At 40.5% G+C, this 24,222-nt stretch overlaps 1 protein-coding gene across 2 annotated transcripts; it reads left to right on the forward strand.

Annotated features, from left to right (window-relative positions):
- Positions 1-546: 546 nt before the first annotated feature.
- ahcyl1 (adenosylhomocysteinase-like 1) lies at positions 547-24,196 on the forward strand. 2 transcript variants are annotated; one of them, XM_083769501.1, is made up of 17 exons: positions 547-1,071; positions 8,468-8,582; positions 8,738-8,881; positions 10,806-10,906; positions 11,102-11,204; positions 13,077-13,171; positions 14,296-14,402; positions 15,500-15,616; positions 15,711-15,774; positions 15,878-15,966; positions 17,393-17,463; positions 18,339-18,433; positions 18,796-18,894; positions 19,370-19,438; positions 19,770-19,848; positions 20,204-20,324; positions 23,142-24,196. In XM_083769501.1, the coding sequence occupies exons 1-17, from the start codon at positions 847-849 to the stop codon at positions 23,146-23,148; spliced, it is 1,701 nt and encodes a 566-aa protein (XP_083625627.1). In that variant the 5' UTR covers positions 547-846; the 3' UTR covers positions 23,149-24,196. The 2 variants fall into 2 exon arrangements, with proteins under 2 accessions (XP_083625627.1, XP_083625628.1); XM_083769502.1 differs by lacking the exon at positions 547-1,071 and adding an exon at positions 4,493-4,622.
- The last annotated feature ends 26 nt before the right edge of the window (positions 24,197-24,222 follow it).

Here is a 24,222-nt window from a genome sequence, read left to right on the forward strand (position 1 = left end):
TTTAATGTTTATTATTTTTCATTGTTCAGGTACAGTAATGATTTGTACATAGCAGTACTGCAGTTTTTATCATTACTTTTTTTTCCCAAGAATCAGATGAGATTTAAAGTAGTTATGAATGACCAAACAATGCAATAGTGTTGTTTATAAAATGTAACAAAAGGGTCTGTCTGACCTCCCTCATGTGAAACGTCCACATGAGGGAGAAGGTCATATTTCACAGTGAAAGAACTGACAACGAATAAAGTTGATTTCACACTCAAAGTGAAAGAACTGACAGAGTTGGGTCAATTATCTAATTTTAGCTGCACAGTTAAGACTAAAGGCAAAGAGAACAAATAGTGTGCTGTGAATATGCGTTGCATTCACAGGATTGCAGCGAGCAGAACGATTTACATTGTACTGTGGCGCCTTGACCACGGGGTCCTTCTCTCCTCCGACGTTCATTGGACAAACGCCGCCCACACACACACTGCCCACTTGTTCAGGTGACACCGTGACAGGCAGCCTCAACACACCGCCCGCCTCTCTAGATGCTACTGTCTGTCTGTGGAATGGATGGCAGGCAGCTGACCGGGACGAGTAGGATGTGTTTCTATTCATGCTTATTCTAAAGTAATGGCGTCAAAGTGTAGATCCGCTCATTCAGTTTAATTGCAGTGTGTAAGTAAGGGTCTAGACTAGAGCATATCTTGTAAACTGCTTGCGTTCTATCGGGACACAAGAAACAGAGCAACACGAGGAGGAAGGAAGAAGAGGAAGAAGACGACTAGACTAGTGGTCCAGGCTGCACACTGTGAAGAGGACAACCAACCATTATCACTGGTCAAATATCACCTGCATGCCATGATGACTGACTCGGCAGTTGACGGCAAGTCGGAGGTTAAACAAGCTACGAAATATGTCAAAGAGACTGAGAACGTTGCAGAGAAATACTCAGCAATGACTGTGAGCAAGAACAGCGATATGAACATGACTGTGAGCAGCAAGAACAGCGATATGAACATGAACGTGGGGGAGCTGCCTTCCGCAGCGTTCACCGCGGTCCCCACGCTCAAGTCTGTCAAGAAGGTATGATGCTCAGTCTTCATCATCATTGACTGTGTGTGTGTGTGTGTGTGTGTGTGTGTGTGTGTGTGTGTGTGTGTGTGTGTGTGTGTGTGCGTGTGTGCGTGCGTGTGCGTGTTGTATAACGGACGGAAGTGCGAAGGTGATAAATTCGTGTTGATGCGCATTAGCACTGCCACTGCAGTACTGTAAATTATAAAACACACTACTGTAGCCAGTGTACCTTTAAGTGGGCACTGGGCACAGTGCACCCACTGTGGTCATTAACAGTATTCACGTATGCGCTAGAATAGATGGAATACCGCAGCCGCAGTCCCAAAAGAGCCAGAATCACTCTATCCCGTACAGGATGTCGGAAAACTATAAAGATATGGAAAACGCGAAGCTATTGATTTACAAATTTTGTGTCCAGTATTTTGATGGCATTGCCTCGTCAAATTAACTACTTTATCTGCTCTTGATCAGAAATTGTAGCTTGTAGGCTACAGTAGGCTACATAAAACATAGCAATCTACATATACACTTTAATAACTACTTTGATCAAAAAGTATTTTGTATAGGCTTTGTGTCCTTCTAAGTTCCTTTATTGTTCCTCCTTCCTCAAAAAACGGATGTGGAGAGGAGATCCCATGACCGTCTGACTAATAAACATCTGCATTTGCCGACTTAATACTAGTAAATGCTTATAATAACAACTTCATTATTATTTCAACCCAACGGTAAATCGTCTCTCAATCACAATGTAAAGTAAAAAAATGGTCCTGTGCAGCAGGGGCCCAGGGCTTATTATTGTGACCCCCTGCCTGAAAGTGCAATAATATGAGGAGTAGGACCAGCCCCAGGGAGTCTGAAGTAAAACATATTGGATGGCAGGAATGTGGACGGTTCTTATGAAACAAGGTAGCTCTGAGTGTTATGAATAAATGTGAGAGCCCTGTGACTGCCTCTGGTCAAGCTGTGCCACCTGTTTGTGTTAAACAAATGACAGCGATGGGCCCAAGAGATATTGAAAATGATAGAACAGGGAAAATAAAGCAAAATGTATCAGCATCAGGTATGAAAACAGTTAAGACGATGCTGTTCAAGTGTGAACAATATAGTATATAGTGCACTCTGGAGTTTAACATTATCAACCATGCAGGTACTGCAAGAAAATAGATTCCACTCTGTGCTTGTGTGTGTGTGTGTGTGTGTGTGTGTGTGTGTGTGTGTGTGTGTGTGTGTGTGTGTGTGTGTGTGTGTGTGTGTGTGTGTGTGTGTGTGTCAGCATGTGTGCGTGTGTGTGTGTGTGTGTGTGTGTGTGTGTGTGTGTGTGTGTGTGTATCTCCAGTCCACGCATTAGTGTGGAAGTGTGGATGAGTGGAACAAACAACCCTAGTACTAATACATCAGTTACACAATATTACACAATACACCCCCTGGGAGATGGAGGCACTCACTGTAAATGTATTCATGCATAATCTTTCACATCAATTGTAAGCAATTTTACATAACCCATAATGATTATTCTTACTTAATGGTGAGGGATTCACTCCTGTGAGTCTGGCCGATTTTTGCGAAACAGACTTTTTGCTACTACTCCTACAGATCTTGTCCAAACCTCACACAAACTACACATACTTATTTGTCAGATAGATGTTTCAGATTCCATAACGATGGGCTACGATTGGCTTCCAAAGTTTGCCGGCCGTGGCCCGTTTTGCACTAAACGCAGCGTTCAATGGCCTTGAAACATAGCACGTACATTCCCACTAGGTTAAGGAAGAGCTGCAGCCCTAAGGTTTTCAAATCGGCCTCATGGTGGCGGTGCAACAGGTCGCAACACAGCGACACTTGAGATCAAGCAGATGTTTTGGTATCATGGTAAATATTTGCACTATTTGAGTGACAAAGGATGACATATGAGCAAAGAGCCCATCTCCTCCCTAATTCTCCAGAAAGAAGCAGCACAGAAACAGACTCAAACACATTTACCACTTAAAACGTTGTGCACAAGGTCAAACTAGTCTCTGAAACTATTTGCAAAATGGGTTCCCTCTGTTATTTTTGGACACCAAATGTTTCATGCTCAGTGTTGACCACCACTTCCCAAGCTATGTTAACAACAGGAGAAAAGTCGCTTTAAGATGAGAAATATTACACATCCATATGGACTGGTCTAGTCTAAATCATTTTCCCTGTGTGCCATTGACATTTAGTGTTTTGGATCGCTGCTTAACCAGAAAATTTCTGTCTGTGCAATTTCTACCTTGACATTCAAATTATTTGTACCGTGGCTGTCTGTAATGTCAAAGCTTTCCTACAACAATACACATGGGAAAAACAAACAGATTATAAAATTCATGGTCATTTGTAATTCTGTGGGTGTCCATCCTGATTTCCACCATAATGTCTATCAAATAAAGGTCATAGTTTAAACGGAAAAGATTACCAGCAACATGTATGTTTTTTCATAACACTGTATAATCCGTCACGTCTGTGTTGATCTAAATGACATGGCAACAGTACAGTCTCAGGCTGTGAGAGGCCAATGAAGGCGTGGTCATTTTGCAGTGTGGATTTGTCATTGTAAGTGTTGTTAGATGTTCTGTTCTGTTTATACTGTACTGTATAACTTAAGATGATTCATACTTGAAGCCAAATTTCAAGAGTGTTCCATCTCTAACTTGACTGGGGACAAGTTCTTGGTTAACAGCTGTTAGTTGTCTTTAGTCAGGGTCTGACTGTCCTTTTATTAAATTGGGAGGTGGACGCTTTTCAGACAGGGCATTAGTCCGACATTCATCCGCATGTCGGACTAGTGTCTGCTCCCGTGCTTGCAGTTATGGTTAGGTTAGATGAGGTGGGTTGTCATTTGTCTTTTCAATCAGACTATCACTATAATATATTTGTGGTGTTGGGTCAGTGCCCAACCTGCATTTTGTCATTATACCGGCAATTCACAACATGCCAAAAAATGTTTCTAAGAGTAAGACAGAAAGTGTACTTAGATTTAAGATGCTACTGGGTCGGTGACCTGTAGATGCTACAGAAGGCTAATGGAAACAGAGAGTATAATTCCTGTGTCTATCCCCTCTTATTAGTATGGCTAGTACTAATAAGTACTCTAAGCTGCTGTTAGTGTTGTGAGGGTGTGTGTGTGTGTGTGTGTGTGTGTGTGTGTGTGTGTGTGTGTGTGTGTGTGTGTGTGTGTGCACGCACATTAACAGCTTGGCCATAGACTATAACCCACTGATTTTAGCAGCTAGTTGTCAAGGGTCGAGAGAGAGAGAGAGAGAGAGAGAGAGAGAGAGAGAGAGGGCGGGCGGGCTGGGTTGGACGCCCCTACTATCTCGGCCTTCCCTCTCTCTCTCTCTCTCTCTCTCCATTAGAAATGATGATAATAGTTGGGAACCTCCCCCCACCTCTGCCTGGGAGGGTTGTGGGATAATAACATCAGGGACACCTAGCACCATCACACAGAGGACACAGCCACAGGGAGACGGAAACTAACCTGAAAGACCAGGGTCTGACTGGCAACCATGGCACACAGACACGGGAATGGGCGGGAGCGGGTGAGTCACGACTATCTCATCACCAGGGGGCTCATACCGTAACTTTAATCTGCAACTTGGGTACCACTGACACACACAAACACACACACGTATGTGTCAAGTGTCGGTTCTCGTATGCCGCAAATTTTCAATGATGTCTTTGTATTTGGGCTGAGCTGAGCTCTTAATCGTGAATTACTCACCACTGCAAACTATTCAGTATGGCTTTAATGGTCATTATATATTATCGGAGGGCAGTCAATTAGTTGCAATATCATCTCTTCAAAAGACCACAGAGGACAGAACTCTGGAGCAAACCATTGACTGTCTGCGCAACAATATTTTCCTAAATGTTCTGACCACAGGAGAATGAGTCGCTTATGCCATCTCTGTACTGGCCTGGAAAACACTGAAATGCAATGCACTAGCCAGAACGTAGTCTTAATCCTCTGGAGTTAAAACCGATGCAAAAAGGTGAGCTAGAACCCAGCTGCTCATCTCGGTTTGTATTGTTTCATTAAGCAGTAGTGACACACACTGCACTGTTCAAGCCCAGTTTTCATTAATGCCCTTGGAATGAAGTGTTGTGAGAGTAGAATGAATGACAGTTGGTAGCATCATTGTACATCATCATTGGATTATGTTTGAAAACTTAATTTCTTATTTCATCTGAAACGTAGACCACTAAATCAATCACGAGATGTTATCAAAATCTGTATTGTCAAGGCAATTTGTCCACAAAGTACAAGACACCTTCCATTGTGAACGCCTTAAATTCAGAATGAGTAGTGTCTTAATTTTCATAATTGTGTAGCAGTTACCAGAGAGCTAGACCAGGCGTGCCATTTTCACAAGTTTCCAACACTCAATCTTATGTGAAAATCAGTACTTATCCCTAATATGTTACATCATTAGTATGCAGTGTTTTACGGTATATTTACCATGTGTAGTATTTTTACCCACTGCATAAACAAACTAAACTGAAATGTACATGTACAATTATGATTATTGAGTATTGCATATGCCTACTAACAATTTAGTATAGTTAGCATTTTATCATTGTTACCACTTTGAAGTCAGCCTGCATAAACATATACTAGTATTTACCTGTATATGACTATTGAATATTGCATTCTATCATGTAGAAGTGTTGTGTCATTATATTAGCACTATGTCTGCATTAACATCATACTGTGGAGCTCAGCTCACACTCACACGATCACAATGTTATCCAACTGTTTTTAGTCAGGCGTTCATGTTCTCCCGGAATTATCAGTTGTGTGTTGTGTCAACGCAGCAAGCAGACGTGTTCGTTTTTACTCCAAACACATTCTATGGACATATAAAATATCACAACAAGCCACTTAAAAGGCTTTATGGGAAGGAATATTGGAAATGGACATACTGTACTACACCTGTTTTCTTGGATGGGCAAAAAGAGATGGACAAGTAAGGATTTCTTTGTGTAAACTCTGTCCTTCACTCCACCATCACATATCTCCATCACTAGCAGTATCTTTTAGGGAGGTAAATGTATCATTAATTTCTTCTTCTACTCCATGGTGCCATCGCCAACCAAGTCAAATGTGTTGTAAGTGAACTTGTGAGTGATTGACTGATTGAATACTTTATTTTACAGTTTGCAGAAAAAGCACAGGAAAGTACAGTTCAATACAAGGTCTGCTAAGAGGATTTATAGCCTAAGAAAGCACTATGGCCTGTTTCCATTGGGGTCCTTCATATTCAATTCATCCAAGTAAGTCCCAATTGATCTGTCGCCATAGCCAGGTTGTCTTTAACTGAAGCACACGTCATGGTGCTTACTTTTTCAGTGAACTGCTACCCAGTCCTGAAACAACCTTCTCACAGATTCTTGCAGATCTCAAGAATGTGGTCACTCACTTGTGGTCTATAGCAGTGGTTTTCAACCAGCGGTCCGGGGACCACCTGTGGTCCTTGAAGGGATTCCAGCTAAATGATGGAGAGTTGGTAATGGATTGGAGTGTCAAATGAAACCAAATGTACCCGTACGGGTCCCTCAAGAGTTAAATTATTGTTAAACATCTGCATTACTTATGGTAATTTACAAAAAGTCAATACAATTATATAATGTAGAAGAATTGTCATTTTGTCCAGTGTTTGCCTGTTCTCTCCTAATGGTAAATGTTATCCAACAACAAAATATTCCACGTTTTGGGTCTGAGAGGCAAAATCTGGTGGTCCGTGGCTCAAATGCAGAATAAATAATGTACCTTGATATGAAAAATTCTTTATGTGCTAATCTATTGGCTAAAAGGGGTTATATCAATCAAACGGCATTAAGTTGGTCCACCAGTGTATAGCCTGATTCATAATTTGATATTATAAATAGCTGATCTACAAACCCACAATGCATCACAGTTTGATACGTTGTGAGCTTGTAGATCTGCCATTTCTGGTGCGAGGCACTAGCACGCAACTGATAAATCAGGCGTAGCCGTACTCTGCAGCTCCCCACTGCCCCTGATGACCCAGTTTAAAAGACCTAATGGGACATCTGTCAGACTCTCCTTAATCTCTCTAATGGTGACATCTAAGTGTTGTCTGGCTGCTAGGGCTGCCAGACTGTTCTTAGCTCAGCGTGTGCATTGGGCACTCAGTGGATTTCTTGGATCTTGAGGCCAATTGTAGCCCACAGAGTGCTAAAGAAAGCCAATTTCACACCAGCTATAGTCTTATAATTAGCACCGTTACACTCTGACACTAAGGTCTCAGAGGCACTTGCAACTTGCACAAGTACAGGACTTCTTTAAAAAGGTCATGCTCACTTGCCCTAATCGTCCATTATAAAAGGATAGGTAAACGTTTAATTACCGTTCAGTTCAACAACCTACATAGCTATGAATATGAATGGGCTCACACTTGTTATTTTATATTTTTAAGTGTAACAGTGAAAACTACATTAGAGGTAAACAGTGCTCTTATTTTACATTCCAGAAGACAGAGCGCTCTGGCAGTTCCGACATACTATTGGTCTGACTGTCATTAGACCGACGACCTACCTCAAACCCTAACCCAACCATAACCGCAAGCATGGGAGCAGCACATGTCTGACCGCATGTCTGACCGTTGTTTCTGCATGTCGAACCTTTGGTGTGTTGGATCTGCGTGTGTGTGTGTGTGTGTCTGTGTGTGTGTGTGTATGTATGTATGTATGTATGTATATATAGGCCTATATTCATATTCAACTGAACAATGCACACAGACACTTTCGTCATGCAAAAGTGCAATTGTAGTATGAATTAACTTTTAGTATGCCTGCAAACATCCAGGCCTAGCCTTCCCAACCAAGCAGCCAGCAGTATTTCATCCATCCTGGGCCCTTTGAAGGGTCTGGTTGACATGGAGGTGAGCCATGCCAACAGCTGAAGCCTGTGCATTTGAATGAAGCATAAATCAGTCTTGGGAGGAAGTTTCTAAAAATAGATAGGCCCCACCTCCCTTCTCCCCTGACCCACCTGTGATTTATCTGCTCTGTGTTAATGTAGAAGGCTCAGATGATGTCTAGTTACCAGAGCTTTGAGGTGACATATTTTTCGTCTGGCCTGGCACAGAAAAAATAAAAGCTCAAATAAAAGCAGAAACTCAGGCATACAGTAGAATTAGTTATTATATTATCTAACGTTTATAGCTTACCATTTATTTTCTCCCTTTCAGGCTTCTGATTTGATGATAAACAAGCATATAAAGTACAGACGCGAGTCCTGGCATGCGCTGCCTGGCTTCAAGTGATTCATGTCTATTATCTACCATTTGTTTAATGATTTATACAGTAGCCTATTTATATCCCTGTTGTTTTCCATTGTGTCTGGTGGTGTGCTTCTCAGATCCAGTTTGCTAACACAGAGGATAAACAGGAGTTCAGCAAGTACCCCACCAAGGCTGGCAGGCGCTCTCTGTCACGGTCCATCTCGCAGTCCTCGACAGACAGTTACAGCTCAGGTACAATGCACGCACGCACACACACACACACACACACACACACACACACACCATTTGATTGACACAATGATTATAAGGTATTAGTTTAATAATTGTATCCTTTGTGTGTGCGCGCCATAATGGTGGCTTTTTGTGTGGTCTCCCGCATTTCCCAGCTGCCTCTTACTCAGACAGCTCTGATGATGAGACCTCTCCACGGGACAAAGCTCAGCTCAACACCCAGGGCAGTACCGACTTCTGTGTTAAGAACGTCAAACAGGCCGAGTTCGGCCGACGCGAGATCGAGATCGCAGAGCAAGGTATATGAAACGGTTGTCACCTCACAGGCACATGAAACCGACAGCTGGTCAGGAACATTGCATTTCAGAATCAGAGTCAACTATGATGTGACAATATTATTGTCACATCACATGATTACTTGCGTGAAAGAGTGGCAAATAATGTATTTAGTTATGCCGATAGGCCGGAAGAGGATCAAAGTTGTGCCGACTTAAGGTCAATACATATTCGTACAAGAAATGTTTGGAGGGTCGGAAGGAGTATGGACCGTGCTTAACAGTACATACTGTAGTGTACTATGAGATGCTGTGAGGGGCGGGCCAAAAAGCAATTAGACACTCTACCACTGTGAACAAGACAGAGAGGGCTTTGAGCACCCTGTGGCCACTTTGTTCCCAGATACGTATCACGTGGTGTCCGTTTCTGCTGCTCTAGCATTGTTTGATATTAAAGTCCTTCTCTTGGCTCCCAAACAGTTCATGACCCCAGGCTAGGGCTTTGTCAGTACTCTTCATTGGGAAACATGATCAGGGCATCCTCTCTCTTCTATTCACCTATAAGCTACCTTTTTCTCCCCATTTCATTCAACTCTCTCTCCTTCTATTTCCACCTTAGAATTTATTTTTGTTTGGTATACACACGTCATTGTTTGAAATCTCTCTCTCGTGCCCAGGTGGGTTTTAAAATACTGTACGCTCCTCCAGCCTGCTGCCATTGTTGTTCAGCCAATCTGCATTTGTTTATCAAATCATTTGTAGATTTATCAAAAGCTTTTGATACTGTCCATCGTTCCCTTCTGTTGCAGAGATTACACAGTATTGGTTTTGACACAAATGTCTGTAGTTGGTTCCAAAGCTACCTGTCTGAAAGACATCAATGTGTGAAAACAGAAAATACCCAGTCTGAGTTTTTAACCATTTCAAAAGGTGTCCCACAAGGATCAATACTGGGCCCAATCCTTTTTAGTATCTATATAAATAATATCACCTCCTCTTTAAATAACTGTAGCTGTCATCTCTATGCAGATGACACAGTCATTTATTGTACTGCAGACTATACAAGTCGCAATAGAAAACCTACAACTTTCTTTTAACGTCCTCCAGGATGCCCTTATTGGTCTCAGATTGATGTTGAACATCAGCAAAACAAAATTCATGTTGTTCTCCAGAGCCAAAACAATCTCCTATAATGACATTCGCATATCTTCTATGAATAGAGCCGATATCGAAAGAGTCACAGAGTATCTTGGTATTTGGATTGATGAGAGACTTACTTTTAAACACCCTACAGAGGTCCTTGCTCGTAAATTGCGACTTAAAATTGGCTTTAAGACGAGAACGGTGCATTGGCACCTGTTCTTGTATAAAGCCATGCTTGGAGATTGTCTTAAATACATCTCATCTTTTCTGAAATGGGACTCTGAACCCTACCACACCCGGTCAAGTAATTTCCCCAAATTCAAGGTACCAAAAGTTTACTCTGAACTTGGTAGATCTGCTTTTAGCTTCTGTGGCCCTAATACATGAAATGACCTGCAAACGGCATTAAAATTGACCACATGAGTCCTTGGTGAGCATACAGACCCCCACAATATGTTTTTAGATCGTTTTGAAATTTGTCTTAGCTTTTTATTTGTAAACCTATGTAATTCACATTTTCCTGATCTTCCGATGTATTGTGATGTTTTTCTATATGATATTGTATTACTCGACGACACTGAAAATGAGTTTAATTACTCAGTGTAATATCGAGAATAAATAAAACTTGAATTAATTAATTAATTAACTGCACACCTACGCACAAGCACATTATTATGTGTTATAATTAAGTTTTTTTACGTTTTTTTTAAAGCAATCCCGTACAAAGAAAAAATATTTTTTATTTTCAGTTTATTTTGTGTCAGTTTCCACTAATTCTGTAATCCCTCTGTTTCTCCACACATAGATATGTCAGCCCTGATATCCCTGAGGAAGAGAGCTCAGGGGGAGAAACCTCTGGCAGGGGCCAAGATAGTAGGCTGCACCCATATCACCGCTCAGACGGCGGTACGTCCATTTACTTAGATTCCTGGCTGTCACTCCACTATGTCATTTACTTAGATACCTGGCTGTCACTCCAGTGACTCCACTATGTCATTTACTCAGATACCTAGCTGTCACTCCACTATGGCAGTGTGATTTCTGTCCCTTTTATTAATACATTTAATTCAACCTCTCTCTCTCTTTCTCTCTCTCTGTCAGGTTTTGATTGAGACTCTAGTGGCCCTTGGGGCCCAATGTCGCTGGACAGCCTGTAACATCTACTCCACTCAGAATGAGGTGGCGGCTGCGTTGGCAGAGAGTGGTAAGACTCACAGTTCGCTTTTAATTTAACTCTGAGAGTGTACAAAACAAATATAACCAAATGGAAACCTGAATGTAACCCAATGAAAGCGAAAGAGTCCATTTGGTTACAACTTACAAATGCATGAATTAATACTGAGGATGTGATTAAAGGCTTACAGCTCCATTAGCCCTGGGCTAACAGTGCTTTCACACTTACAACATAGTGGAATATCCCCACCCTTAGACTAATCAGTATCACAGTCTAGAACAGGATTATCCCTGAATTTGTGAGCTTATCCCCCAAAACACTTGAGTGAGGATCACTACTGTTAACTGAAGTTAGAATAAATGGGAAGTTTGTTGTCTAATAAAAAAAACCTGTACACAGAACAGATGAGAAGGAAAGGACATGAGGTCACGTGACGCCGGGGCTGCGCCATAACGCTCATCGGCAAATCATGCACCGGAAGTTCAATGGCAGTGAATGGAGCCGGCTGGACCAGCTCTTGAACAAATATTAATTATGAACGATTGCGCCTTTTGTCATATAGTCGGTTCAGGAATATAAAAGAAGACATATCACAGGTTATATTTATTGAGGCATCTAAACAGCGGCATGTATCGTTTCTGTCTCTGAGGGATCTTGAGATTTGTTTGCCAGATAGGAAAGAGTGGACAGTCTCCGATACTACTTATTTTACAGTCTCAATAGAGATAGTGTTTGTTCAGATGCTTGTCCACTCAACTCCAATGTATTCCACCAGAGTTTCAGCAGCAGTTTGCCACAGAGTGTGACGAATCTGCCGGTTGGAATTGCAGGGTAGAGAAAATGACGTTGGCGACTTTTCCTCCATAAGCTTCCTTGCACAGTGCTATAGCCTAGGTTTTTTCAGACGGTATACCATAATTATTCCCTGCGCGACATGCACACATATTAGGCTATACGCTCGCACGTGGTCAATGGATGAAATGATTAGCAGACACCAGATGGTATACACTTTCCCCCAAAAAATTTGTATATGGCGTTTAACGGTAGACAGACTACAACACTGCCTGTACAGTATACTCGAATATAAACAAGTTTTGTTCTGTGTGAGAGATATTCTAAGACTTCAAACTGTAGGCACTGATTTAAAAGAGTGAATCCTTAACTCAGGGCTTACTCTAGTCTAAAGCATTGGTTTTCAACCTTTTTCCATTATGTATTCGGCATTTGAGCCACTGACCACTATTTGATGAGATGTAGCCTCATGTAGCCAAAACTTGTATTATATTTATATGGTACCATAGGAGAGATAACAGGCCAAATCGATCAAAATAACAATTCTTCTGCATTCTCTAATTGTGTAGACTTCTTGTAAATTCAGTAATGCAGTTGCTAAACAATAATGTAACTCTTCTTGAGAGCATAACATGAAACCAAATGAACCTGTGAGGGTCCATTTGGTTTCATTTTACACTCTCAAGAGTTAAAGATCTACAAGGGTCCATTTGGATACCAACTCTCCATCATTTAGCTGGGGACCACCTGGAACCCCCTCAAGGACCACAGGTTGGAAACCACTGCTCTAAAGCCAGGGGTTAACACATATGGTGGAACATGGTTATACTAAACTCAGCCCAAGTCTTAGAATCGCTGTGTGAAAAGGCCCATACTCAGTCAACATAGTACTAACCTAATGGATCTGTACCAGATTATACCTTTAACCCACAGCTATGCCTCTCTCACTTTCTCTTTATTATGCATGTTTGTTACAGTACAGTACAGTACAGTACAGTACAGTACAGTACAGTACAGTACAGTACAGTACAGTACAGTACAGTACAGTACAGTACAGTACACGTGTGCTTGCTTTGGTATACGTTTCTACATGGGTTTTTGTTTTTACAGGAATACCTGTGTTTGCATGGAAGGGTGAGTCAGAGGATGACTTCTGGTGGTGCATCGACCGCTGTGTCAACACCGAGGGCTGGCAAGCCAACATGGTATCAGCGTGAAACCATTATACACTTAACACCCACCTGTATGAACAAATGTGTGTGTGTGTGTGTGTGTGTGTGTGTGACTCATCCTTTATGGGATTATAAAAACCAAACAAACTAAACTACAAAACATTACGAAAAGCTGCACGATAAATACAAACCACACAAAAGTAAATTTTTTATAATTTTTTTAAGAAATAGTGCATTGTCAAACAGGGTTTCACACCGAAACACACACACACACGCACACACATGCTCACGCATGCACACACACACACACACACACACACACACACACACACACACACACACACACACACACACACACACACACACACACACACACACACACACACACACACACACACACACAAGCAAATTCAACTTTCAAAGATTCTTTGGGGTCAGATAACGTTTAATGAGCAACAATATACTTAATCCTATTGCGACCTATGGTCGCAGTTTACTATGAAAACCTGCATAATTATCCCGTATCCCAGTGCATTGTGTCACGCCTTGTGTCACGCCTCCATATATGGTCAAGCCTCGCAACGTCACGCCTCGTGACACGCCACAACACCATTTATATGGCCGTCACCATATATGAAGATCACGACATCATCACCTAGATCTGCATATATTGAGCCGGCCAGCAACATCTGACCCTTAGATCTCCATGGAGCTGACATTCCATATGTTGATCCTCCCCACCCGTCCTTCCTCTTCGATGTCTCCCTCTCACTGATACCTGTCCATTCTCAACTGGCCCGAAAATTAAGGCCCGGCCCCACCTGGGGCCTCATCAAACCCTGTACACTTAAGACACTGCCCCCTCTGCCACCCTTAGATCTCCATATATGGAGCTGACCTGGTCTGACATTGACATGTTGATCTGACCCCCCATGCCAAAACGCCAACGCTCGCCCAGCAGTCTGCCGTCACCCAGGCGGATTCGTGCACGCGACCTCACCCTCAGGGTGTCTTACTGGTATTATTATTATTATTGATAATGATAATAATCATTGCCATTTTCTTTTATTTACAACACATAAAAGAAAGAATCTCAGTATGAAGCTCCATTTTGTTACAGATGTTTTCTTTGAATTTGGTTCAACTGTTTTTGTTAGATCCTGGATGACGGTGGAGACCTGACCCACTGGGTGTACAAGAAGTATCCCAGTGTGTTCAAGAAGACTCAGGGCATTGTGGAGGAGAGTGTCACTGGAGTGCATAGGTTAGAATGGACTTGTCATGTTCTGGTGTAGTATGAAAAGTTTATGAACGTCTTAAAACAAACAACTTTTAAACCATTTTACTGTTGCAGCCAAATTCCCCAATGTCTGAATATAATCATGATAGTTTTGCGCAAGTTGTGGCGCACTGCCATCATCCTCCAGGAAGGGCTTGATCAGTCAACGACCAATAGGTGCACTCTCTACCAGCACAGTACAGTAGATAGCAACACTGCGGTGGCGGGCGGCGGTGGCTCAGGGGTAGAGTGGCTGAATGGTAACCGCAAGGTTGCCAGTTCGAACCCGGCCTCCCCCAGAGTTAGTGTAGAAGTGTCCTTGAGCAAGACACTGAACCCCAAATTGCTCCTGATGTGCTGGTTGGTGCCTTGCATGGGTTCCGCTGCCATCAGTGTATGAATGTGTGTGTGAATGGGTGAATTGATGCACAATCTATGTAAAGCACCTTGGATAAAGGCGCTATATAAATGCACCATTTACCATTTACAATGGTGAACAACAAATCTCTAGTATTTTATGTGCAGTACCTCTGCTCTGTCACATGATGGGGCAATTAACTCGATTAGAATGTCCAAAATGAAATGTATTGATTGACAACCTTGTATTCCTACAAATAGTGACCCTGCAATATTCATAGTCTTTGGCAAATTGTCTTTGTGAGACTTGGAAGTATTTAGCAGTCTTTCAAATGTATTTTCAAAGTCTTCTAGTGTGAGAAGATGACCATTATGTTCAAAGTTTTATAGTGATGGTAGACATTAACTGAACTGAACTCAACCGAGCTGAACCGAACTCAACTGAGCTGGAAGTGAGAAAACGATTGTTGACCCAGGGTCAAATCGGTATTAGTTCAATTTGACATTGTGGTTTGAAAAGGTTAGAGGTCTGATATTACTGTAGTCCTGCTGGCTAAGATGATAGAGCTACACGATGAGCTGCAGCAGCTGTCCAAGGTCAGCTCTCCATGGAACCAATTAGCCAGACACCCTGGAAAGGTTACAAAGCCTGACACCTTAGCGTGTGTGTGTGTGTGTGTGTGTGTGTACACACTGTATACTCAACCTCCCACGTGTGTTCTCAGATTGTACCAGTTGTCCAAGGCTGGCAAACTGTGTGTTCCTGCAATGAATGTAAATGACTCAGTCACCAAACAGAAATTTGACAACCTCTACTGCTGCCGTGAATCTATCCTAGATGGGTGAGTGGAGTGTATTATGTAACGCATGAAATGTCAATCACTGTTAGTTATTGTTTCATGACTGTGTCATAATGCCTTTCATCTCCATTGCCAGCTTAAAACGGACAACTGATGTAATGTTTGGAGGCAAACAAGTTGTGGTGTGTGGTTATGGAGAGGTCAGAGTCATTCTTTGATTAAAACAATGTTCTCACTTAACACTTTAATTTGGTCAGCGTTGGTTTTCTGACAGACATTTCTGCTAAATGTACATCTGGTCAGGTGGGGAAAGGTTGCTGTACTGCTCTGAAGGCCCTTGGCGCAATCGTGTGCATCACAGAGATCGACCCCATCTGTGCCCTGCAGGCATGGTGAGTGACTGCCGATTACTCTGCTAATCCTTTAGTGCATCATTGTGCTACCTCAATTATCCTTATTGACATGACATTGACTGACATTGATTAGGCCATGCTGAAAGGTTGCCAATCAGTAGAATACTGTTTATTTTCATTTGACTTGATTTGTAATTTAAAGGTGATATAGATTATAGACAAGTTTCCAGTGTTTGTACACAGAAGTGATTGAGTGTTTCCAAACAAATTCAAATCTAGCTCCACCCCCCTCCCCCCGTCATTCTATTGGCTGAGCCAGGTCACTTCAGGCTATGGGGTTGTTGTTTCTGCTGGGAGGGACGCTATGGATATTGCGCTCGTATGGCTAAATATGACATAAAATTATTATGAATTTCTATCGATATCTTAGTTACAACAATGACATTGAGTTGATATGTTTTTTTAAGGGTAACTGTAGCATAATCACAATATCACACGACTGACACGACGAGTCCCGCAAATGAGGAAGTAGGAAGTAGTGGAGGAGACTCACTGGCTCTCAATTCAATTCTCTTTTATTTGGTAATCGTGCATATAAAACATATTGCCCCTCAAATGCCCCAGCCACTACAGCATCGTTCATGTGAACTACTTTGTCCACGGTTATTCATTGCAATGAAGAAAAATCGCTATGATGATCCGCGACGGCTTGTCACCGTTGGCGAGCACGGGTTGAATGCATGCTTCAAGCCGGCCGGACCACCCAACCATGCGCTATACATATAGCGATTCTCATAATTTCAATAGGCTTACATATTAAATCATAAACATACTATTTCACATGAACAATGGTGAAACTAAGATATGGGGATAATATTATACATTGCAATGAAATCGCATCGCGTTTTCATTATAATACTGCTGGGTTGAACACACCGCCACAGCCTCGCACTGCAATTGGCTAAAAGTTTAAATCCCCTCCGACATCCTGACTAGTAAACTGTAGTGGATATAAACAGTGCATTCAGCCAGAGGGGGCCAAAGGGAGAGTGTGCTGTTGCAGGAGAACACCTCAGCATCATAATATAGGGAAAGATAGAGGGAAAAAAGGCCAAAAAATACATTTATATATATTTTAAATTTTGTCTGAAAACTTGTCTATATCACCTTTAAGGTATAGTTTAAAGTATTTCAGCTAGTATCCTTTAACCACAGGAACCCTAGTGTCCCTATTCTGGAGTGAAACTTCAGTGAAAATTCAGATCTTCTATGTTAGGCGGTGAGATTTGGTGTAGAGGGAAACTATGAGGGAGCTAAGGATTGAGCTCTGGGATACTCTGGCCAACATTATTCCAGTTATTGTTCACTTCTAAATCATATATTGAGGTTTTCTTTCAAATCTCAGTTGTTCTCATTACATGTAAGGAGAAAACATGAAAATGAAATAACTAAATTGTCCACACAGCATGGACGGCTTTCGTGTGGTCAAGCTGAATGAGGTCATTCGGCAGATGGATGTGGTGATAACCTGCACTGGTAAGCCAGCCGGCCTCACGCAGTGACACCAATTCACTTCAGCTTTGATGATCACAATTCTGCAGGCATCACTTACAATTTACAATTTAGCAGAAGTTCTTTATCCAAGAGCGACTTATAGTAAATCAAATGCATACAGACAGGGCCGATTCATACTCCTATTTTAGAGCCGAATAAAAGTCGGTGTAGAGCCTACAATGTGACGTCATTTGAGGTACGGGGGGGGCAGGTACCGTCCTAAAGTCAGCTCTTCGGTGCTACTGAAAATGTCTGACGAGCCGAAATCATTTCGGCACTACAGCGGTAAAATAGGAGTATGAATCGGCCCCAGTGTAGCGCCTCAGTAATTTAGGTCTAGAACATGGCATCAGTTTAAACAGTATACTATATTTAAAAATCAGACCCGTCTGAACTGAGTGGTACTGTACTGTACCGCCCCCCCCCCCTCCCTGGCCTGTGTCTGTGTGTGTGTGTGACGCTGCTCAACAGTGCCATCCAGCGGTATTGGCGTGGTACTTCCGTGCTCATACACGCACATCCAGTCATCCACCCACACAGACACCCACCCACACAGACACATGCACACAAAGTCACTCAAATGTATTTTAAGCATAGTCGCCCATAAATAAATGGGTTCAGTCAAGGGAATCTGCTATTAAATATAATTCTTCTAAAAAGGTAATTCAATTACTATTTCACCTTTAAATCCTTAAACATAATGTATACTTTAGCATCATGTAGCTTGACAGAAAATTATGTATTTTCATTACATCATTTTATCTCAATCACTGAAGCATAACATATGACTTTAATTTAGAATCACTTAGTTTCTACACTCTACATTTATGATATTGTTTTTACCCCTGTTAATTCAGGTAATAAGAATGTTGTTACCAGAGAGCAGCTTGACAGAATGAAGAATGGCTGCATTGTCTGCAACATGGGACACTCTAATACTGAGATTGATGTTGTGAGTAATTCGGCATGAAATTATCATTAAAATAATTATTGACACACTTACTCAAATAAAACTTTACTAATCAAATAATACATGTAGTAATTGTGATATTTACAATTATTATTATTTTCATTTTTTCTTTGACTCCTACGTAAACATATGAAGTAACTTCAAGACATCTGTTCGGGATCGGATAACTTATGAGCTTTAGTACTTTGTTTTACCATCATTTTATGATCCAAATTAATTGCGTACATTTGGCATATAATCCAAAAACAAATAGATTGTTAAATTATTTATGATAATAATCATCAGTGTTTGCCTTATTGTACTATATCAATCTGATCTATGACTGTCCTGTCCTATGTCTTTAGGCAAGTCTCCGTAGCCCAGAGCTGACCTGGGAGAGGGTGCGTTCCCAGGTGGACCACATTATTTGGCCCGATGGCAAGAGAGTTGTCCTGCTAGCAGAGGTACTGAAATGTGACAGTCTTTTGCAAAATGGTAAAAGCTTGAATGTGTTACAGTATAAACTGTGCTTTCCCACACGGCAGTGCCTTAATGTAACACAAGGCTTTGTTTCCCTGGACCCAGCTCCTGCAGTTTTCCCTGTGGTGCACTCTCCTAGTTGGTGGATTATTCCTGACTGTCTGACAGTATCACTTATAACTGTTGTTATTTCAAGCTTTTGCCTGTCCAAGCTCTGTTTCCATGTGGATTTCTAGTCCTGTGGTCCTCAACCTTTATAATTTCAATGACCCCATGAGTCTTTACAGGTCCATTTGGTTTCATATTTACGTACACTCAATTTGTGCCATTTGTAAACTGATCAGAGTTACAGACATGAAAGGGTCCATTTGGAGTCCCTGGGCCCCACTTTGAGAACCACTGTTCTAGTCCATTTGATTTTCATCCAACTATTCACTTCAACTATGTGTTGTTTCTCAGGGCAGGCTTCTGAATTTGAGCTGCTCCACTGTACCTACGTTTGTATTGTCCATCACTGCTACAACTCAGGTTTGAGTCTTAGCATTCTCTTCTCTGTAGAATAGGCATCTTTTATGTATGGCAATAGTCCAACATACTGTAATGTTACAATAATAAGCTTTGTATCCAATATTTTGTGGTTGAATAATTTCTGGTTCCAGTAGTTAATGAACACAATGTTGTGTTTGGAGAAAAAACTAATCCTAAAAATGAATCATGTTAGTGTTGCTGTCAAATGTATGGGCTCTAACTCCTTTACTACTACTTTACCATCAAATGGCAATCCTGCTCTGTACCAATAGATTTTATGAAAACTTTTCCCCTGACCTATGAGCTGGGTTTTCTGTCCATCTCTCTCCAGGCCCTGGCCCTGATTGAGCTGTTCAATGCTCCAGAGGGACGTTATAAACAAGATGTGTATCTCCTGCCAAAAAAGATGGGTAAGAACAAGTTTTGTTTATACTTTTTTTCATTAAGACATTCTAATTTAATGCGTGGGAGAGGCGTGATTTTTCCATTTGCCCTTTTCATTTATTTCTTATATATTTGTTTGTATATTTGATTTGAAAAAGTGAAATATCCCTGTAATTAATGCAGCAGTCTAAATGTTCCATATTCTGTAGCCAGAAGGCAGACTGCTTATGTCCATTTGACAGTTTTCAGCTCATTGCTGCCACCTTGTGGTGTGGCCTCAAATGTCCATCAACCAACACAACTAGTGAACATGAATAAGTTGCATAATAAATACCACCATGTTAACGAAGCGCTGTAAAATGGTACTGTCTCTTTCTCCAGATGAGTATGTGGCCAGCCTGCACCTACCTAACTTTGACGCCCATCTCACAGAGCTGTCCGATGAGCAGGCCAAGTACATGGGCCTGAACAAGAACGGTCCCTTCAAACCAAACTATTACAGGTATGTAGGCTACAGATTTATTTATTATTATTTATTTATTACTATTCATTTTATTTGTATGAGTAGTAATAGTGGTAGTTAGGGGGTGGGCGATATGGAAAAATATAATATCACAATATTCTTTCAAGCAGTATCACAATACACAATATTATCAAGATATTTATTCAAGCGTTATTTTTCAAATAACTTAACCACCCACAACCAGTTTTGCTTCATCAGATTAATGACACATGCTCATCTATTCTTGGGGTCTAAATCTAGTGCAACATAAACTTGAGAGCTGAGCCATACACACCATATATGGCCCCAACAATCATGATAGTATTCCATTATAATATTTGCTACAGTAGTAAAGTGAGCTAGACTTGAATACAAGTCGTAAAATCAATACGTCTCTGTATGAACAATTGAACATGCATGCATGGCCCAGCACTATATTATTTCACAGTATGTATGCTATGCTGTACCACCCAGGGCAGGCTATTTAGAAACTGCATCCTTGGTACACTTTTGCCCAATAATTAGATGTGAAAAGATTGAACATGTCACAGAACCAGGGCCATAACATTTGAACATTGCCATGGTCTGCCTTTGCTGTCAACGGACATAACTTGCAGATTGCTAAAATACACTGATTAAGAATATTACTTTTAGTGTGCAAGAATTTGCTATAGCATTAATATAGGTTATACATTATTATGAAAAAAAGCACCTGAAATCTACATCTATCACCCAGGAGGCAGCTTATTTTATTTTCCATTCTTTTTAAAAGAAAGTCATAATATCCAGTGGTACAGATTGATATTGCAGAGCTGTGAACTGTAACCACAGCACATTCTCTGACAGCACAGGTAATACATTAAGCTAGGGTGAAAACATACATACAGTATGAGCATTGAGCATATCCAAATAAATATCCAGTGAGGTGTAATAACAGGCTTTTTATATACACCCAGAGGTTGAAGCAAAACTTTTAGACCTTGCATGCATTTTGACCAGAATTATGTCCTCCCAAGATGCTGATGCTATGACTGCTTGTTCTGGTACTGAATGCTGTCAGGATGGAACACAGCTCTCCGACCTTGTCCATGACTTCCTAAAAGGAGCTTCTGTCCCTGTTGTAGACCAGGGTCTACAACAGGGTCTACAACAGTTTTTACAATAACGTGAAAACACAACACTGAAACAACAATAATGATTGAGATAAGTTTGACCTCTACACATTTACAATTCGAAATGAGCTGATATTTCCAATCTATCGCTTTATAAAACAATGGGTCATTATAATATAAATGACAATGTAAGTCGAACCTCAGTAGGACAGATACCCTTAAATTGTACATAAGGTCAAAACATCTATTGTTTATTTAAAGTACCAAGAGAAGAGACCACACCTAGTGTATTTATCACCTAATCGTATTCATTGCTATTGCTTACTGATGGAAATTGTTAAGACGAATTTATTTTGTTTTAAAGCCTATTTGGACATCAATTAATTTAATAACTTAATAGTCCCACGGACACCCCAAACAAGAGATACCATAATTATGTGGCTTTCAACCTAAAACAATGTCAGGCCCATGTATATCATTTATCCTAGTGAACAGGACACACAACCTCTTGGCAAATATTTGGTTTCCCAAGTTCAGTAACGTTAATAACAGTAATGGCATTATTTTGGTTTGAGTGGTCCATTTATTTACACTTAAAACAATGTATTATACACTTAACTTTTACTGACTATGAGCCCTGGGAGGAGTGATTATTATCTATCTTTCCATCTCTATTCATATTTAGGAATAATAAATTATCTTTCCATCTCTATTCATTTTTAGGAATAATAAATTATTGCGATTTTGTGAATGTTGTGTAAAATAACAGGAACCATACAGTCAGTGTTGTGTTTCACATTTACACATCAAATACACGTTGGATATGCAAGGAACGGATGGTCAAATACGACACTTAATCGCAGACTTGTTACAGACAGTATAGGCTAAATGCACGATTGTGACTTATTTGTAATGGGTTGAGTGCGATGGTAAACAGTTAATTATATGGCCGTACACCCGTACATACAGATATGGCAAAAAATAATGATATTACCAGTTAACGGTATGGATCTCAACGGCCTCTCGCCAATAAAATAAACATAGTTGTTGTTACATGCCATCAGCGATTAGTTTTCTCGTCCATTCCAACATACAGTATGTAGTGACAGTGCTGAAAAAGAAACCCATTACACGACATTCAACATAAATGCCGTTTTTAAATAAATGCCCGCGTTACTCTCGTAGCAACTTGTTGTTCTTCGGACCGGTTTAACAGTTTCCACAGGCTCGCTTCAGAGCGACAGGAGGTGTGTCCGCTGAGTGGTCATTTCCCGTCCACAGATATTAGGCCTCCGGCCCAGAAGTTTCCTCGCCCCTCCAATTTGTAATGTGGGAACTGGGCGAAAACTTCTGGGAACTCAAATTACCTACAAGGTAACAAAAACTAAAAGAAAAAGGACTCAGTAACAGACCATTTAGACCAAAATACTTATTATTTTTGGGGAACGAAACCATCGTTCTACAGAAGAACTCAAATCAAGTGCATTCACTGTATCACAATTGATACAATATCTCTGAAAAGGCATATCTTATCTTGGAGACATTGTATCGCCTCAACGATATTTATCACCATATCGCCACCCCTAGTGATAGTATAAATCTGACATTCTATGAAATCATTTTATTTTTTTATTTTTTTATCTTGCTATCCTTAAAATGACTATGTTTTGCATATCGTATTTTTTGAATAATATTCTTTCCTCAGGTATTAACGGGAGTGTCTGATGCTGAGAGTCTGAACACACAATGGACTTCAGACAGAGATATCGCTTTATTTTGTAAACGTTGCTAAACAGACAGAATGGAAGAATTATTTTACTTATGCTGAAAGTAACTTCATATTATTAACACTTCAGAATATTAATAATCATGAGAAACATATACAGTATATGTAAAAAGCGACCAAGAAGTATAACATTAACATGTCTGTCACTTGCCTGCTTGCATGCTCATGTCTATGTATTAACTTAGTTGCCGTTACTTATGTTGCTAGAGCACACTGTTGTTGATTTGTCTATTTACTCCTAATATCACACACAGTGCCAAATGATGATCATAATATTTAAAGGGCAGATAGTGTGTTTTGGTCTATCAATGCATTAAATCATAAGTACATTCCATGAGGCAGGGTTACGTATGACCCATAGTCAACTGTGTTGACACTGTGTTTTACAAATGTTTCATAATCATGCGCATTGATGACTTTTAATTACTGGTATTTTGCATATACTGACCCTTAAAGTTAACATCCAGTCATCACAGATTAATCCAATATTGATTGAGGCAGAATACATTATATAAAAATCAATTCAAATGGTTGTACCGCCATCCTCCACAGTTGTTCTTCACATTCTAATTTCAGTCTGAAATTCTAAACTGAAATACGTAATGAAGAGTTGAATAGAGTACAGTGAATAGATATATAATTTTGACTGGAAAATACCTTAAACGGTCATGGTATGAATGTGCCTTTACAATAATTTATTGTAAGTAAATATCATGACACATTACTGGATATTTCTTTTATCTTTTTTTAAATATCACATAGAAGTGGTTAATCCAGTGGCTTCTGTTAACAATTATGAAGTATGTTATAGATTTGACATAATAGACAATATTTATGTTTTGCCATATGATTATCATTGTCACTTAAATCATTTATATTTCCAATGTGCTTATAATGTATGTCTACTATGTATTACAGTATGTGGAGAAATTTCATAAATCAGCAATAAAGTCAACCCTGTTTAACAGCGAAAACTGAATTTTAAACAGTCTACACATGT

The sequence above is a fragment of the Protomyctophum parallelum genome, assembly GCF_964188405.1.
Source record: "Protomyctophum parallelum genome assembly, chromosome: 7".
Lineage (NCBI taxonomy): Eukaryota > Metazoa > Chordata > Actinopteri > Myctophiformes > Myctophidae > Protomyctophum > Protomyctophum parallelum.